Here is a 17,745-nt window from a genome sequence, read left to right on the forward strand (position 1 = left end):
GACGTTTGAAACCAGGCTCAGCAAGCGGTGTTGAAGAATGAGAAATTGTGGGTTTGAAACCTCGATTGCGTCAAGAAGAGAGAGTTATGGTGGGAAAAGGAGATTGATTGATTGGGATTTGGAGATTGGGATTTGGAAAAACTACCTATTCCCTCCTTGAGATTCACTCGATTTTCTGTCATCACCGGGGGGATTTTGTAATTGTAGTGGTATCGTATCGCTAAATGGTGATCACACAATAACAACAATAAGTATCACATGCGTCGGTTGTTGTTGTTGTTGTTGTTGTTGTTATATTTACTAACGTCTGGCGGACTATAAGCGTAGCATGCGCTCCTCGTCCTAGGGCCTCCCAAGGGGGGGTACGGAGACGTGCAAGGCGGAGGGCTTATATACAGTCCATCAAATCGATCTTTCAAGCGCCAAACCCTTGTGCAGCTGTAATCTTCTCTTGAATGGACCTAATATCACCCTATAATACCCCAGAATGCAATTCAAAAGAGTGTCGAAACGAGTAAGTACTCTACTCCCTTCCCCTACGGGCGGGATAGATAGTACGAAAACGAAAGTAAACCTTGATCCAAGTCCAAAGCCCGATATCCTTTTCTCGACTCCAAGAAAGCTCGGATCTCATGCGTTGGTTACCAAACACCAAATCACACCTTTCGATTGCTTAGCCGGTGGTCGATCAAGATCCTGACACCAAGAAGGTGACCAAGGATCGACCAGGGATCGATCCGGACACGGTGCTTCCGCTCAACTTCGCATTCAGGGATGCACCGGTCCGGGTCTTGTCTGTGACGAAAGCAGTGACGCTCCGGCCCTTGAAGGCCCCGAGGGAGACGGTGGCTTCAGTATCGGCCGCATCCTCGTTGAGGACCACCACGCCCAAAGTCCCATCAGGGTTCAAGTAGGCGCTGGTGAGCAATTTGCTGGAAGTGGTAGTAGCGACCCGGAAGGCGCCTGGTCGCGCGGCTCTCGCGAATCCAGCAAAGGCCCAGAGGCGGGTGGAGACCTCGTAGGTCTCGCCGGTGACCTGAATGAGCTTGGTGTTGACTTTTCCACCCTCAACGCCAATCCAGTAGAGGTAGGCGCTCACTTGTGCTTTGGTCAAGGCAACGTGGAGCGCATTGGCCCAGTACATACCCTCACCCTTGGCGCCGTTGTTGTACCATTCCGTCGTCCAGGGCCCTTTGAGATCGGCGTACTCGGTCATCCAGGTCGGAAGGCTGGTTGGGATCTTGTCATCGCAGGCACTGCTGTAAGCGTGCCCCGTGATCCGTGATAGCAGATCCGCGGCGCCCGCGGTTTTCAGCTCGGCCGTCATTTTAGCTTGGGCATCCCAGCCCATGGAGTCGCAGCACGTGAGCCCAACGGACGAGAGACCTTGAGCTTTCATGGCCGGGGCCAAGATCTTGATGAAGGATGCGGCCTGCGCAGCATTGGACATCATGCCGGCGTACTTGGGACTGGGGAAGGGAATCGATGTCAGTGGAGTCGGCGCGGCGGGCAATGGGGAGGAGACGACGACGACGACGACGACTTACGCGAATTCGGGCTCGTTCAGGAATCCCAGATGGGTGATGGGGATTCCTTCTTGCTTGTAGAACTTCACGTATTGGGCCAAGTAGTTGGCGAAGGCCTTTCTCCAGTCTCCGCTGGAGCAGACCTGGTCCGGGACTCCACACAGGTATCCGCCACCCACATCGTTGCCGGTGGTCTTCATGTAGCCGGGGGCACTCCACGGGTTGGCGTAGAATTCACGCACACCGCGCTCGTATGCCCATTTGGCGACAGCGACTGTGCGATCACGGTCAGTATATGTGTGCCGACGTTTATATATGGATGTAGATGTGAATGTGTATGTGCATGTGTATATGTATGTGTATGTGTATGTGTATGTGTATGTGTATGTGTATGTGTATGTGTATGTAGATGTAGATGTTTGTGTGTATATATATAATATATATATATTTTATATATATATATATATACGAACAGAGAGAAGGGAGTAGGTAGTAGAGCATCACTCACCCTGGCCACTGTCATCGCCGTCCCACACGTACTTCGGGGTGGCGTCCGGTCCACCCGGGTCGACGGGCTGGATGGCGTTCATGGCGCCGTTTTGGGAGTTGGGAGCCGAGCCAAGCCCGATCCGGAGCATGGACAGACCGGCGCCGGTGGTGGTGTTGAACAGCAGATCCAGCACCTCCTCGCGCTCCTTGGTCGGGAGGTTCTTGATGTTGTTGGCTTTGCGGAAGGCCTCGGAGAAGCCGAAGCCGTCGATTTTTTGGTATTTGGTGTTGACGTCGACGTCGATGGTTGCTGCCGCTCGGGCAAGGTGCTTGTGTCGAACTTCGGGGAGCGCTTGCGCTGCACCGCAAATGGCGACTAAAATTAAGTAGGAAGAAGTGAACATGGTGATGGCATCCACCAGAGAGCGAGTGAGTAAGTGAGTAAGTGAGTATTCAGAGGAGCGAGTGTGGTAGAGGTGCTGGTCTCACGTAGCAAGAGGGGCTTTGTAAGGAGGGAGTGCGGGTAGAAGAAACAGGAAAGCAGAAACTGAAAAAGAAATGAGCGTCTATCCCTGGAGGATCTATAACACTCATATATAGTTATTTTTCCCCTGATCTGATGAGTATTGAATCTACTCACAAATATACTCCAACCAGTACCTACAGAGGTACTGCTACCTTAAGCACGAAACCTTATAGAATCTCGAAAAGCCTTACGGAGTAATACTTGCCTTTGTATCAAGGTCAGGTTACTGCTCAATTAGATTAGAATAGTGGCTGTGAAGTAGCAAGGGTTACAACACTTTACCGCTGTACCTCTGTACTATAGTATACTCTGTACGATCCTCGGGACAGCACTCTATTCCTTTCCTTCCGTACGATGGTACAGCGGGTAAGTTTTCCCGACCCAATTTTGGAAACTAGCTTAATCGAGCAATACTATTCTATTACGCTCCCCCGTTCCGTATCGCTGAATGCGATGGTACAACATATACGTAGTACTCTATACAGTAGAAAAGGATTAACGTTTCAATATTTTTATAGATTTCCCATTTGCCTCGTTTACAGCCCGGTAGCGCTCCGGCATATCTTAGCAGGCGCTTGAGATTCACATTCGCCCACCTTTTCTTACGCATCCTTAACAGCCGTATGCAATTGAGCGAGGGACCGTAAAAGTGTTGCTCGATTGAGCTAGTTTCCAAAGTGGGTCGGAAAACTTAACCGCTGTACCTCTGTAAAGGGGCTTGCTACGTAGTACTTAGATACCGATAGTAGTACTACGTACATTAACCTGTTGCCTGAGCCCTCAATCACATTTAGCCGGGTCTAGGGGTCGGTTCAGTCTTCCGTCTTTTCTACTGTACTACGTATAATCTGGACAGTAAAAATCGGACTCGGACAACTAACTAAACCCAAAGTGTGCCCGGGCCTTTACTTCTGTAGGAGAGAGAGGAAGTAGTAGTATACAAGTATAAGGTGAGGTTGTTTATCTAAGCTACTACCCTACTTTCCCTAGGAGAAGTCTATTTGGAACGTGCACCTTAGTCCCTCCTGACGGCTTCCAGCCATCATGTATCCTCTTTTCTAATTGGTTTCATAACTAAATATCCCCTTTTACTACGTGTATAATCATTCTTCATACGCAATTCTCAATCTCTTTCGATTTATTGCTACTTAAATCTTATACTTTTCTTTCTCTTTTTTCCTTTCGATATATATATATATATATTTTTTTTTTGATTACTTATGCTTTTTGACTATCCTTATTAAAATCTTCAAACTTCATTTTTTTTTCTCGATACCTCATTCTTCTTAATACTTTGGAATCAATTAGTTAGCTTTTTTTTTTTCTTTTTTCTTTGGGAAAAGAGTTTTAATGATAGTTCTACCTGGATTGATTGGCTTAAAGTTTGATAGTGTACTTACCTAGTTATCCTAGGACACGTGATATCTCGCTCCCGCAAATATATACGTACTACGTAGTAGTAGTATATACAGACTTCGATCTTGTACAAATATAAGGTGAGGTTGTTTTATCTAAGCTACTCCCTTTAAGCTTTAAGAGAAGTCTATATGGTAGCCTCCAAAGGTGAGACGTGCACCCTAGTCCCCCCCTAGTCTCCTAGTGGTTCCAGGCCATTACTGTACTGTACACGCTTAGACAACCCAGCCCAACCCAACCCTCGATCCGCCAACTATACGCGAGAAGAGCTTAACTTCACGATCCGAGAAAGGGGCTATGCGTCATTTCTCCTGGCCCCCGGGCCCCCGGGCCCCCCGGACCCTGCGAAAGACAAGTCGCTTTATGAAACACGAAACAAGATCGCCAAGAATCAACACTTCAGACGACAATTTGCTGCAAGATGACGGGGGGGAGGGACGACGAAATGAGAAAGAAAGCCTGCAACAGGGCAACTCGAGACGAGAGAGACGAGAGGGACGAGAGACGAGAGAGACGAGAAGACGTTTCAGAGTTTGGCGCCGATAGGGGTGGGGTCGGCATGACTGGGCCCGGGGAACGCTTGGGGATCGATTAGGTGCATGAGACAGGAAGGCAAGAAGGCAAGAAGGCAAGAAGGCAGGAAGGCAGGAAGGCAGGAAGGCATTCAGAGTGCATTCATTCATTCATTCATTCATTCTCGGCTCCGTCGTCGCGGTTGGATTAACTATTATCCGGAGCCCGTGCCCGTCCCCCGTTTCCCGTCGCAGCGGACAGCCCACCCAACTGAATGCCCCAAATCGCGGGTAATCGACCTTCCAGTTAACCCTCGGCGGCTTGCCGCTGCCGCGGTCGCTGCTCAGGCATGGCACTTTCTTCTGCTCCATCGGGGCCTGGCCGCCAAATCCGGATCCGATGGGCCATGCTCCACACAATAACTTCCTGAAAATGCCTGCGGCACGTACCGCCGTACCGCCGTACCGCCCCGACCTACCATTTCGCTGTGGTGGTGTGGTATGGTATGCTCGTGACCCCTAGTCTCTCCGGCACGCCTGCAGACTCTTCAATCAGCCTGTAGGTAGGTGCTGGACGCCAGACTCATCTTTCCAACTGAACCCCTCGTGCTGAGTGTGAGTGAGGTAGGGCGTCCAAGGCGTCCAACAGGCTGCGAGCGAGATCCATGATCGATGTCTCATCAAGGCTGGACATTAGCCGGTTTCCCCTCGGGACCGCAGCACGCAGCCCCTTCAGAGCTGAGGAATGAAAAGACCTGCGGCTGCTCGGATGAATCGGTTGGCGTCGACGGGTGCCGTGGGATGCGTGACCAGGCTGGTGTGAATCGTAAGCCGTGTCCATGAGTGACGAGGATCTCGGCGTGTGGTGGAATTGAATTGCCCGCGATGCCTCCAATAGCCAAAGGCGGAAAAGGTTAGATACCAATCGTGGAAGAATTCATCAGTCGTGCCCTTGAGCGACTCGGCTAGAGCATTTCCCCTGACAGCATCGGTTCGATGCTGCAAGTTCCAATTCTGGAAATCGTGTGATTTCCGTCTCGGGCTGAGGAGCTTAGTAGTACCAGCCTCAGCAATGCCATCGTCGTCTGGGAAAAGACAGTAAACATGCGTTGCATGCTATCCACTTCATCCTCACAGCTTTGAATACTGTTTCATTTGTTGATTAAGGTTATTAGCAAATGAATTACTGTCCCGGCTTCACATCTCCTTCATGCCAGACTAAGGCTTTCTGGAATTTCTGGGCCTGGTTCAGATCAGCTTTTGTGCAAAGGACTTTCAGCCCTTTCGCAAGACATACCCAGAGAGTAAACTCGTCCTCTTTTCCTTCCCAGTTTTTTTTCAATGACTCGACCGCTTCAGCTCCAGCAGTGAAGCATTGTATCATCCTCTCGTCAATCTCTTCCTTGTCGAGTTCATAGAAGGCGTTGGCGAGCTCGTCCACAATATCCGGCAGTTCCTTCATCAGCTCTACAGCCTTGTCCACACGGTGAACGACTGACGCACCCTTGCTTTCCCCATGTTCCTTGCTCTCCTCTGTACTCTTATCGGCTCCATCTGACCTCCCTGTCTCAATGGCTAAGTCAGCCAGAGGAAATGCAGGCAAAGTCTTGAGCCGTCTCTTCACGACTGCCTGATACATCAAGATCAGCAACCGCAACCTCTTCAGCGAGCCGTCCAATCTCGGCCGTAGTTTCTCCGGATCATCAGCCGAGATGTGTTTTTGCGACCCAAACATCTCGTCCACGGCCCTCTGGGCGTCATCCTCATCCGCACTCCCCACATCCCCGTCCTCCCCGTCCGACTCCTCCTCAGCCCACTCCTGCAGCTCCTCCAGCGCATCTTTCAGCGTCGCCTTGTACTGCTCCGCCTTCCGGACCGCCAAGCCGGCAATACCGATCTTCTTTAACTCGATTACCGCGTCGCAAGCCTGCCATACGGTGCCCGTCATGGCCAGACTACCTTTCCCCGCGGTCGAACCAGTGCCGTTTTTTGCATCGTCGCTGAGGATATTGCCGTCGAGCGGAATGGCATTGATCAGGATTCCTACTTCGGTGAAAACACTGGCAGCGTGGTAGGTCAACTCCTCGCTCATCGCTTTCGTGTACCTGCCATCGCACAACTCCACCGCAGACGCAAGGCCTGGCAGAGGACCACTGACGAGTTCGCGAAGGACCGTCGCGATGGCCGATGCTGTGAATGGCTTGTTGATGATCAGGAGGGACAGTTTCGTGGCATGCGCGCGGATCAGAGACGCTGCATCGTGGGCGAGATTCAGGGCGTTGAGCTCGGACTGGGTGTGTCCTGTTGGGGCTGACGGGTCTTGTAGTTGGGAAATCAAGGCGGTGGCTGTGGCGACTGTGGCCCTGAGAGACTCGAGGTCCTGCTCGAACTTGTTGAAGGATTTCGCGGCCATCTTTGGGAATGTTTTTAGCTGTGATGGGGGGGTCGGTGGGTTGGTGGGTTGGTGGGGTGGAACAGCAAGATGTAAATAATTTTTTTTTATTAGTTGAACTACTATGTACGTAGTCCCTGTACCGAGTGAGATCGGCAATGGGGGGGGTCCCGCGGCGGTGGATATGACGCAGCGGGAAGGAGTATTACTGTACGTCGAGAAGAAATTCTAAATTCCAAAATAGATCATTCCGTAGGTTCCTGGTCGATGATCGATTTCCCACATTTGACAGCTGCGGGGCCGGCTGTTTACACATACTGTACTACCGGTAGTACCACTGTACTGTACGTACCAGCGATTTTGATCTATTTACAGTGTTGTCGAATCGGAACCTACTCGCGACCTTGAGACTTGACGAGGCGCATTGACTCTCTCTTGCTTGGTTTTTCGTTTTCGGCTGCATGGAGCATGGACGAGTGTCGGAATGTCGGAGTGTCGGTGTCGGAGTGTCGGAGTGTCGGTGACTGAGATGAGCCGATAGCTTGCCCTAGTAGTATTGGCGCCCGCTTAGTCGTTTACCCAAATACAGACATACGTATGGATTTCACCCATCTGACCCTCCGACTACATACATACTTGCAAACTCTCACATACAAGCAAAACATACAACGTACATGGATGCGTTACCATACTACTTACTCCCTTCTGCCGATGCCCTTCCTCCAGGACTGATACAACTATAAACCTTCGGAGAACTGGCCTTTCCAGGCCCAGACTGGGCATCATACCATACCAAGATCAAGCTCACCACCGCCTCCACGACCGCCTCCACGACCACCTCCACCTCCACCTCCCCCTCCGCCTCCGCCTCCTACCGGAATGTCTTCCCATGATAACTCGGGCAGCTACCTCCAGCAGATCTCCCGAATCGTCGGCACCGTGTACAGCTACATGCGACTCCCGGTCCTGGTCTCATCGGTTTGTAACGTCCCTGGCGGTGATGCATGTCGCTATACTTACACTGGCGGCAGGGTGTCGCTACTGCGCTCAGCTCCCTGCTCTATTTCAAGCAAAAGTATGTTCCATACGGAAAACCACGAGGGGAGGGAATCAATCCATTCTCTCCTCGCAATTGGCTTGCGCTGACCGTCGTAGAGCGTTGATCTACCCGTCGCACCTCCCAGATAATGCCCGCACCGATGTCGCTCGACCGTCCCAGTTCGGCATCACCGACTTCGAGGAGTTGATGATTCCCACCCCCGACGGCGAGCAGCTTTCGGCCTTCTACATTCGCCCCCCACAGACGGGTATGCGCAAAGGAATCACAATCCTGATGTTCCACGGAAACGCTGGAAACATCGGGCACCGAGTCCCCATCGCGCGGATGTTCGTCCAGAGAATGGGTTGCAGCGTCTTCATGCTCGAGTATCGTGGATACGGACTTTCCACGGGATCGCCAGACGAGTCCGGCCTCATGGTCGATGCGCAAACTGCCTTTGAATACCTACGCACACGCTCCGAGACCAGAGACAATGACATTGTGATCTTTGGCCAGAGCTTGGGCGGGGCAGTGAGCATCCAATTGACAGCCAAGCACCAGAACGACAAGAGATTAGTCGGGTTGGTTCTGGAGAACACATTTCTGAGCATGAGAAAGTTAATCCCGTCGTATGTATACGCATCCCTGTCGTGGTAATTCTGAAAGCCATACTAAAAATAGATAGCATCCTTCCCCCAGCGAAATATCTCACGCTCCTCTGTCATCAAGTCTGGGCCTCCGACACTTTCCTACCTTCTATCACCGAAGTTCCGATTCTCTTCCTGTCTGGTCTACAAGATGAGATAGTACCGTATGTTCACTATCTGTTTCCATTTCATGAACACTCCTTGAATGATGACTCAATTTCCATCCACAAAACCTGATCCCTTCTGGGACTTGATTATACACCTTGAGAACTTCTGACAACCATTACACTTTCCCTTTACTCTCGTCTCCTCCGACGTATCATAGAGCTGATTGGAACCAGACCAAGCCACATGCGCCGCCTTTACGAACTCTGCCAGACTCCTACGAAAGTATGGAAGCCCTTGCCCGGTGGAGACCACAATTCTAGCGTTGTCGAAGACGGGTACTTTGAGTCGATAGAAGACTTTATTGCGAATCTGGACACCAAATTTGGATAATGGGTTCCTTTTTTTTACTGCGGGCGTACAATGGACGGTGGGTCTGTCTTCTGCTGCATATTTGGCGTGGCGTCTGGGGTGTTTCGGGGGAGGGGCGGTGGCTCGATGCATTTTCCAAGGGACGACTTTCTTTTGTTTCTAGATTGGATGCATCGCTGGGGATGATTGACGACAGCTGAAGGAAGGGAATACAATATAAGGGAACCATACGGAAAAGTGTTCTCCACGTATGGCGTACTGTTAACGACCTGTGCTTTTGAGGGCCTTGCCATGATCTTCTTTGCGGCTGCATCTATGCCCGAGGCTGAGTGAGCATTGTATTTTCCAAGTGTTTTATTTCACTTGATGACACCTCGCTCTCAGTAAACATCTCTCTCTACGCCTCAAAACTCATGCCATTGCCGATAGAAATCATCATGACATTGAGTCGCACACCTACCTATAATCTGCAGCCGACCAGTGGCCCACGCGGAGCCTAGACGAAACAAGGGCTCTTTCTTTCAAAAATTTGCGTATATTTTTGAAAGCAGGACAAAATGGGTATTTTGCGCGCTGGGAAGTAACTTCTTATTCTCACAAATTTAGGTATAAACATACACGCGTGCTAAAACCAGACGCTGCTGTACAAGTACCTATGATCGTCGTCGTTGTTATCATAATAGAAAGAAATTGACCTGGGTTGAGATTTATTGAAAAATCAGAAGCCTTTAATGTACCTAAGTAAGCAAGCATTTGAGATCAGCGGATGATAGCTACCTATCTACAAGTATCTAGGTATCTGTCCACCTATCAAGCTGCATTGAAGATTATTACCTAGAATGGAATTTAGATACCGTACATACGCACGGAGAACGTGCTCTGTACTCTGCACACGCCATGTAAGCAAGCGAGAGCTTGTAAAAATAGGTCATGTCGTTTTCGGGTCTTCAGATGACAAATCACAGGAGGGGAATGCTACCGGGTACGGTACTTGGTGCGTCGAGAGAGGAAGGAGCTCGCTCCGAGGATATCTACGATTGGCCTGGTCATTTACCAGGTATACTTTGATATCTTCCTTGTACCGTGTAGATGGATTCTGTGAGCTAGCGAGTTCATGAGCGAGGGCCGGGTGATAGCTGTAGAACAACCGCGCTGGAGCTTCTTCTGTGAGGGAGTATGCTGGCCCCTTCAGTTGTTTTGGGGAAGATCTAGTTCGAAGCGAGTAAAGAAGCAAGTTATGGCCGCAGACTTGTATCGTAGCAAGAAGTAGAGGACGGAAAGATGAGAGGCTTGGGCTTCTCAAAATGCAGATGGCGACTTGGCAAGAGATACTGGTTACATACGGTATAAAGCCTGCTGGGAGAGAGAGAAGATTGATCCGGAGGATAAAACGAACAGTAATGGAAGTTCAATGCTGCAAAGACTCTCTCATACACGAGGCCGCAAATTCGGACCATTTCGCTGCTTTCAGCATACAACGCCCGCCGTCTCGCGGTACGATCCCCCGAAAAACACATGTGGGTTTCCCTCTGCCGTCTCTAACCACGCCTCCAGTCTCATAGTCCCCTTCATCCACAGAGGCTTCTCAGAAAGCCAACTCCTTCTTAATTTCCGCAATCGCCATCCCTGGGTTTAGACCCTTAGGGCACGTCCTCGAGCAGTTAAGAATGGTATGGCATCGGTACACGCTCATACTGTTGTCCAAGGCCGCCTTGCGTTCCTCTTTCTTCTGGTCACGCGAATCCGCTAACCATCTGTAGCTCTGCATCAGGACAGCCGGGCCAAGGTACTCCTCCGAGTTCCACCAATACGAAGGGCAAGAAGTCGAGCAGCAGGCGCAGAGAATGCACTCGTAGAGACCGTCGAGCTTCTTGCGGTCCTCTTTGGACTGCAGGTATTCCTTGTTATTGGGGCCGGGGCCGGAGTGCTGGAGGTATGGCTTGATGGACTTGTATTGCTTGTAGAAGAGGGTAAGATCGGGGACAATGTCCTTCACGACGTAGGTGTGGGGGAGCGGGTAAATCTTGGATTCTTTCTTGGTGTCTGTAGGAATGCGGCCTGTGCGGAGAGAGGAATCAGCTTGTGTTCAGAATAGCCAAACGCTGGGGAGATTGGGGGAGGCCCGAGGCATTGGAAGATCCGGAAAAAAAGATGGGAATAACGTACACAAGCAAGCAAGCGTGTTGACACCGTCAATATTCATGGCGCAGCTTCCGCAAATACCCTCTCGGCAACTCCGTCTAAAGGTCAACGTGGGATCAACCTCGTTCTTGATGCGGATCAACGCGTCCAACATCATGGGGCCCGTCTTGTTCAGATCCAGGGTGTAGCTCTGCATACGAGGCTTCGAAGTCGGCTCATCGGGATTCCAGCGGTAGATGTGGAAGGTCTTTGTCTTCGCCGCAGGATCACTGGAGGTCTCCACAGTCTGGGAAGTCTTGCTGGCGGGCGCAGCTCCTGTCGTCGCATGCGAGGCAAATGCGCGTACGGGCATTGCAGAGCGGAAAGCTGGTCTGCTGGCCGCGAAGAGGCGGGAGGTTGAGCGGAGGGAGGCCATCGTGGTCGTGGTCGCAGTCGTAGGCGAATGGAATCGAATCAAATCGAATCAAATCAGATCGGGATGTTGTTCTTGAAAGGAAAAATTGTGATTTCTGATCAGGGCTTGCTGTTCTCAATCTGGATGCGCGGAGTGTATAAAGCGCATTGAAATTTGAAGTTGTGTTGTCGGGGGCGTTGTTGGCGTCAATAGCAGAGTTTGAGGTTTTGAATGTAGACGTCGTTGATTGATGGCGATTGTTTGACTTTGACCTCGGGAACCGAGCTCGGACAAACACCCTTCCGGTGGAGCAGCCCCCCCCTGCCCAATCAAAGGGGGTCTTTTGACAATCGATCGCTTGCTGGGGGGATTTATCGGGATGTCACGGGATCGCCACCTCGATCTCAAGATTCGCCGTTCTTGATGTCTTACTTGGGCTACACTGACATCTGACCGGAGCGCGATTCATGTATGCCTGGTTGCTTAACGCTCCGACATTTTGATGCATCCGAGTTTTGACATTCTGAGATTCTGAGATTCTGAGATTCTGATATTTCTGATATTCTGATGTTTGGAAAGAACTGTAGAAACGCATCGCCGCTGGAAGAACTCTTACCCGCTCCGTAATCTGCGGCCGCCTTTCCGGTCGGTCGCGAGTCGGCGCCGACATTCTGTTCAGAACCTCGGTACGGAAGGGAGCTCGAAATCGTATGCCGATGACATCCGTATAGGTAGAAAGAGCTGATGTCCATTATTACATTATCTTTTATCTTCAACTGTCAAGACATAGAAACTCGGAAGCATTGTCTGGCGAAAGAACGATATTGCTTAATTATCAATGATCGACAAAGCGAGAACCCCTGAAGTGCTTAGTTAGACGTGACGGCACTGTAAATCGTAAATCGCGTCTTCCTCTCCCACCGAACGCACTTCCTGACTGCTCACCTCGCCTCCCCTCAGTCCTCGGCCCTCAGCCATACATGTATATTCCGCATGGAGCGCAAACCCTCGCTTCTTTCTTGACAAGCCAAAATCATCTATCTTTCTACCATCCATCTGTCTGTGTACGGCACAACGGAAATGGAGACTGTATTCCCCCACCTCACGTCTACCGGGCCAGCTCCCTCGTATCGCCAGGTGATGGACGCCTACCGCGCAGCTTATGCCCGCCGCGTCGAAGAGGGTGCTTTGCGACCTCTCGTTCTCCCGTACCATCTCTACGGTTCTATGGCCCTCCTCGCATACCTATGCATACCGCATACGAAGAGTCCGCTTATATATGCCGCACGATGGCCGGTCCTCTTGGCTATAATTGCTTTTCAGTGGAAAACGGTCAATGAGGATTCGAGTGTTATGATGGCGACAGGATATGCCTCGGGTCTGACTGGAGCTTGGGGTGTTATACTGAGTGTGACGTGGTTGGTGTGGAATAAGCCGCAGTTTGATGCGCAGAGAGTGAATAGGAGGGTTCGGAAAAGACAAGCCAATGGAGCTCCTCCGAGAGAAGAGCCAGACGGGAAACCCAGTGTGCACAGGAAAGAGAATGGATCGGCGGATCTGAATTATCGAGGATCACAGCCTACAGGAATGTCGAACGGGAAGTCTGCGAAAGGCTCAAGTGACCAGGAGATAGAATACTACTGGCAGTCATATCCCGACAACTTCACGGACCGATTCTACTGGGTATCAGACCTTCTGCTCAACTTCCGCCTTCCGGGATGGAACATTGCTATCCCACCTCTACCGGCCCTTCCACCCTTCGTCAAGACCTCGCTCGGAGAGCCCGTTGAGGCCAAGTCAAGATCCGGACTCTCGAGCATCGGCCTCCAGAGACACGACACCCGAGCAGAACTGGTCCGCGCAATTATGCCCAACTTCTTGGTCGGGTACTTCGTGATGGATGTTCTGAAAGTGGTCATGATGAAAGACCCTTACTTTATCTTTGGGCCAACAACCTACGCGCTCCCGTGGTACCTTGAAGGATGCTCGCCGTTCACCGTCCAGATGATCCGTCAGACCATTAGCTCAGTCGCTGTTATCGTCTCGCTCGAAATGGCCTTCCTCCTCGCACCAGTCTTCATCACTCTTATCTGCGGACCTCAGGTCTTCGGCCTCCGAGCAGAAGCCTGGTACTGGCCCAGTAGATGGGGATCGTGGTCGAACATCACCAACAAAGGTCTCGCCGGTCTCTGGGGTGGATGGTGGCATCAGACCTTTCGCTTTGTCTTTTCCGCGCCCACCAATTTTCTCATCAGAGAGGGGTACGTAACTGCCAAGTCGCCAGCTGCCAAGTTCCTCGCGCTGTTCTTTGCGTTTGGAATTTCCGGGTTCTTGCATTACTGCGGCAGTATAAGCCAGTTTCCCAGCACCTGCAAATGGCACGCCCCACTCTTCTTCATGCTGCAGCCGGTGGGAATCGTTCTTCAGATGGTCGTGTGCACGGCTCTGGGGCCGGCGATCACGAAGATGCCTCGGGCGGTGCGGAAGTTTGGAAACTTTGCTTTCGTCTTTGCGTGGATGTTCTATACCGGGTGGTGGCTGACGGACGATTTCGCGCGTGGTGGGATCTGGCTCTACGAAGCTCTTCCGATCAGCCCTCTGCGTGGACTTGGGTTTGGCGTCGCGGGTGATGGATGGTGGTGCTGGGAGCCTCTTGGTATCGGGTGGTATACTGGCAAGCACTGGTGGGAGAGTGGGATCGGATTATAGAATCTGGGTGAGCATGAGGATGTAATGAATATGAGCATGATGATGAGTATGAGTGATGAAGTTGTTGCATAGCGGGATCCATGCACTGCATTGCGTTTGGCGCTGGCTGGTATGAGTCTACGATATCTAACGAGGTTGGCAATATGAACTCCATCGACTTTGACTGCAATCTATAGATACGTAGAAGTAGTATGGTGGTAATATGTGCAGCCCCTGGCCCTTGCCTAATCAACGATGGAGACGAAAGTTTATGTCAACAATGTCAACATCAATACAAGCTTCAACCGAAAGTTAAGCCTTCGGGGGTTGGCCATCAAGCTTCGATGGCGCCATCGCGTCTACCCGTCACGTCGTTGTGTTTCCATTACGTTTGAGACTCCTTCTTGTCTTGCCTCTCCTCGCTCGCTTGTTTGCTTGTGCGCTGCTCTGCTCTGCATACAGCGTCTCGATCTCGTTGAGTTTGCAAAGTGCATTTTTTTTCCCCTTCGTTTGAGTTCGCAGGAACGCTCTTTGGCCTCGTTAGTTTGTTTACCTTGGTAGTTAGAGCCTTGGCTTGACGCCCTGCCCTTTGCACTTTGTTCGTGTAACGGATCGGCTTTTTTTCTTTGGCGGTGCGGTTCGATATAAATCGTCGCTGGTTGCGCCCTCCCTTTGTTGGCTGGTCTGGTTTAGTCCCATCACCTTGAAGACAGACGACTGTGCGGCTTTCCTAGGTACTTTTTCCCTCTTCTGGCATCGCACCCTTCCCCCACCAAACCAGCGAAAACACACCAACAACATATCTACCAATCTACATATCTACCTACCTACCTACCCACCTACCTACCTCCCTCCCTACTTATAACTCGCAACCAGGAGCCATGGCAGCAGTTCCTCGATCCCTGGCCGAGATCAGTCGCAGCGACTCCTCAAGCTCGCAGAAGCGCAGCGCCCTCTCCCACGGCCGTGGCGGCGCCGGCAACATGGGCCCTCCCGACCCATCCGCCGAGCCCGTGAACCTCGAGACGCCGACGCTGAAGGGCGAGATGTACACCACGGGGCGGGGCGGGAGCGGGAACATGGCCAAGAACGACATGGGGGAGGAGGCGAGGCGGGCGCAGGATGTTGTTGGGTATGTACCTACCTACCTTACCTTAACCTTTGTGCCCTCTGCCCTTTGACGAGTTCACGATTGGGGGACTGGTCTGACGGGATGGTGTTTGTACAGCCAGCCCAGGCGCGAAAGCGGAAATACCACGCACGTCGGCCGGGGCGGCGCAGCGAATGTCTTCAAGCCGTCCCCTGCCGAGCTGGAGAAGATGAGGAAGGACGGCGGCAACTGGGAGACCGCTGTGGGGGACGATCGGAACGAGGACGGGGGGGAGGTGCTGGCCAGTAGTGCCGGGTTCAAGAAGGAGGACACGAGGAGTGATGCCGACCGGAGCAAGGGGCTGGCGGACCGGGGCAAGGAGTGGATTATGGGGAAGCTTGGGAAGTGAGTTCGTCGCGGAGGATTGGAGAGGGTCGGGAAATCGACTCGGGATGGAATTGGGGCCTAGGAGGCTTGGGAGGGTGCGCGAGGAGAGTGAGTGGGTGATACCCAACGTTGCATTTTTTTTTTTTTTTCACTCACTGACATGGGATTGCGCTGACTACAAACTGACGGATATTTGGCTATTCTTTTCTCGGTTGTTTGTTTGTTTGTTTGCTTGCTTGTTTGTTTGCTTATTAATCTGTTTGCTGGTAATTGAATTTTGATCTAAATCGGCCATGGATAGTAGGTGATTAACGGAGTAAGCTTGGAGGCAGGACATTATAGCAAGTGTCGATGGCAATGGCAGCAATGACCATGGTGGTGTTAAAGCATATTTACGCCAATATCTCCTTCTAGTTGTAGAGTGTTTTCCCACGCGGTTGATAGAACCCCAAGGAAAGCGCTTCGTCTCCAGGTCTTGAAATAGACCCCGCTTAATAAGCGGCGAAAGCAGAGCCCAAGTAAAGACCTAGCCTACGGTCGACTATGGAATAGTAAAATGGGCGGTTAATCGTGAAGCGGGCGTGATATACGTCGACGACCCCTGACTCGATCAATCGAAATGCCAATATTTTGGGGGCTCGAGAGAGAGAGAGACACTGGACGTTGTACATACGGACAGGCGGCTGGCTGCTGTATGCTGTATGCAGCCTGGTGGCGTGCATCTGGGCAGTACAAATTAATGTCCCGAAATGCTAGGTATCGTTTCACGGCATAACGACCTAATGCTGTGTTCATTTCGCGCTTACCGATTGATGGACGGGGAATCGGAGCTTGTTGAGTTGATTTATGCAGCTCTCTATCAGGACCATGCTCTTCAAATGCGGGAGCCATGATTGGATATTTTATGTATATATATATAGATGTATAGATGTATAGATGTATAGATGTATAGATGTATAGATGTATAGATGTATAGATGTAAATATGTATATGTATACATATTCAAGACGTTGTACGTACGTACCTTTGGGTGGATACGCGATGGCTAGCTCACATACCTCGGCGCTCGATCAGCTTGAACCAAACCCCGTTGATCCATCCGGGTTGTGTACATACCGGTACATATCTTTCTGGAACAGGCGTTGGAGGGCCTGGGCTAGCCAGTGGGTGGTATCTCGAACAGGCGTGGTCGGTCCAACGATCTGGATGGCGGGTTCCCTTGCATTGGGATCTGGTCGTGGGGTGATACGCAGTGCCTGGGTGAGGTTTCTCGAGGTACGTGTGCGAGGCTGTGGTAGCTAGGAGGATGATCCGCCTCTTGGAGGTTTTGCCTTGAATGATGAGGAGTGGTTGCGTGCTTCGGGGTGAGATCTGCGATTCAGCCGAATGTATGTATGTACGTACCGTGCTGTATAGCCTATAGCCTGTGGTCGTCTTCGAGGGATACTGACTATACGGCACTAGATCCCAAGCCCAAGCACTACTTACACTCTGGCCTGGAGAGTAGCAAGACGATTTGCGAAGCTTGTATAAAGGCAATTCTACTCGCCGTAGCACTTGCTCCCTTCCGACTTGAACAATTCCTCTGAAAAGGTAGAAAGCCATTGCCGCTCGTCCAGAAGTCGGGTTACGTAATATGTACCTACAAGTTCTGGTGTTCTTCTCTGCGTAGGACACAAGAGGTTTGAGTCTATGCTCTGCATTCTTTACTGTAGCTAGGTCTGTGGGCAGACCCTCTACCGGCCGCTGCCCTTGCAGGACACGAAGTACGTAGTAGCAACAGACCTCTAAGCGTACCGTAGCTACCGTATACCGAAGCAGAATAAGCGAGACACAGACGACTAACAAACTACCGGTATACTGTAGGGCGATACCGATACATCCGTCAACCCCGTAAGAAGATGTTACTGTAAAGACAATTGAGAGATTTCGGAGCCAAGAGCCAAGTTATCTCACTCAGTTCTCCTAAGTATAGAGTCAATGCCACAGCCAAGAGCTTAGTAAGGTGGACGGTTTCAAG

At 51.2% G+C, this 17,745-nt stretch overlaps 6 protein-coding genes across 6 annotated transcripts; 3 read left to right on the forward strand and 3 right to left on the reverse strand.

Moving 5' to 3' along the window:
• Positions 1 to 688: 688 nt before the first annotated feature.
• L3040_008840 (uncharacterized protein) lies at positions 689 to 2,419 on the reverse strand (the record flags this gene model as incomplete). The annotated part of the gene is made up of 3 exons (XM_007292601.1): positions 689 to 1,469; positions 1,548 to 1,800; positions 2,035 to 2,419. 3 exons carry the CDS (start codon positions 2,417 to 2,419, stop codon positions 689 to 691), a joined length of 1,419 nt encoding a protein of 472 aa, XP_007292663.1.
• A 3,233-nt stretch (positions 2,420 to 5,652) lies between these two features.
• On the reverse strand, positions 5,653 to 6,882 carry L3040_008841 (uncharacterized protein; the record flags this gene model as incomplete). The annotated part of the gene is made up of 2 exons (XM_007292602.2): positions 5,653 to 5,712; positions 5,767 to 6,882. 2 exons carry the CDS (start codon positions 6,880 to 6,882, stop codon positions 5,653 to 5,655), a joined length of 1,176 nt encoding a protein of 391 aa, XP_007292664.2.
• An 858-nt stretch (positions 6,883 to 7,740) lies between these two features.
• On the forward strand, positions 7,741 to 9,045 carry L3040_008842 (uncharacterized protein; the record flags this gene model as incomplete). The annotated part of the gene is made up of 5 exons (XM_007292603.1): positions 7,741 to 7,839; positions 7,893 to 7,936; positions 8,017 to 8,529; positions 8,586 to 8,711; positions 8,889 to 9,045. The coding sequence occupies 5 exons, from the start codon at positions 7,741 to 7,743 to the stop codon at positions 9,043 to 9,045; spliced, it is 939 nt and encodes a 312-aa protein (XP_007292665.1).
• Positions 9,046 to 10,609: 1,564 nt separating this feature from the next.
• On the reverse strand, positions 10,610 to 11,581 carry L3040_008843 (uncharacterized protein; the record flags this gene model as incomplete). Its single annotated transcript, XM_007292604.1, has 2 exons — positions 10,610 to 11,082; positions 11,191 to 11,581. 2 exons carry the CDS (start codon positions 11,579 to 11,581, stop codon positions 10,610 to 10,612), a joined length of 864 nt encoding a protein of 287 aa, XP_007292666.1.
• Positions 11,582 to 12,640: 1,059 nt separating this feature from the next.
• Positions 12,641 to 14,269, forward strand: L3040_008844 (uncharacterized protein; the record flags this gene model as incomplete). The annotated part of the gene is made up of 1 exon (XM_007292605.1): positions 12,641 to 14,269. One exon carries the CDS (start codon positions 12,641 to 12,643, stop codon positions 14,267 to 14,269), a length of 1,629 nt encoding a protein of 542 aa, XP_007292667.1.
• Positions 14,270 to 14,503: 234 nt separating this feature from the next.
• On the forward strand, positions 14,504 to 15,747 carry L3040_008845 (uncharacterized protein; the record flags this gene model as incomplete). The annotated part of the gene is made up of 4 exons (XM_007292606.2): positions 14,504 to 14,613; positions 14,942 to 14,982; positions 15,125 to 15,380; positions 15,477 to 15,747. The coding sequence occupies 4 exons, from the start codon at positions 14,504 to 14,506 to the stop codon at positions 15,745 to 15,747; spliced, it is 678 nt and encodes a 225-aa protein (XP_007292668.2).
• Between the last annotated feature and the right edge of the window lie 1,998 nt (positions 15,748 to 17,745).

Source organism: Drepanopeziza brunnea, assembly GCF_022702325.1.
Source record: "Drepanopeziza brunnea f. sp. 'multigermtubi' strain 214-2 chromosome Unknown ctg19, whole genome shotgun sequence".
In the NCBI taxonomy this organism is placed as follows: Eukaryota; Fungi; Ascomycota; class Leotiomycetes; order Helotiales; family Drepanopezizaceae; genus Drepanopeziza; species Drepanopeziza brunnea.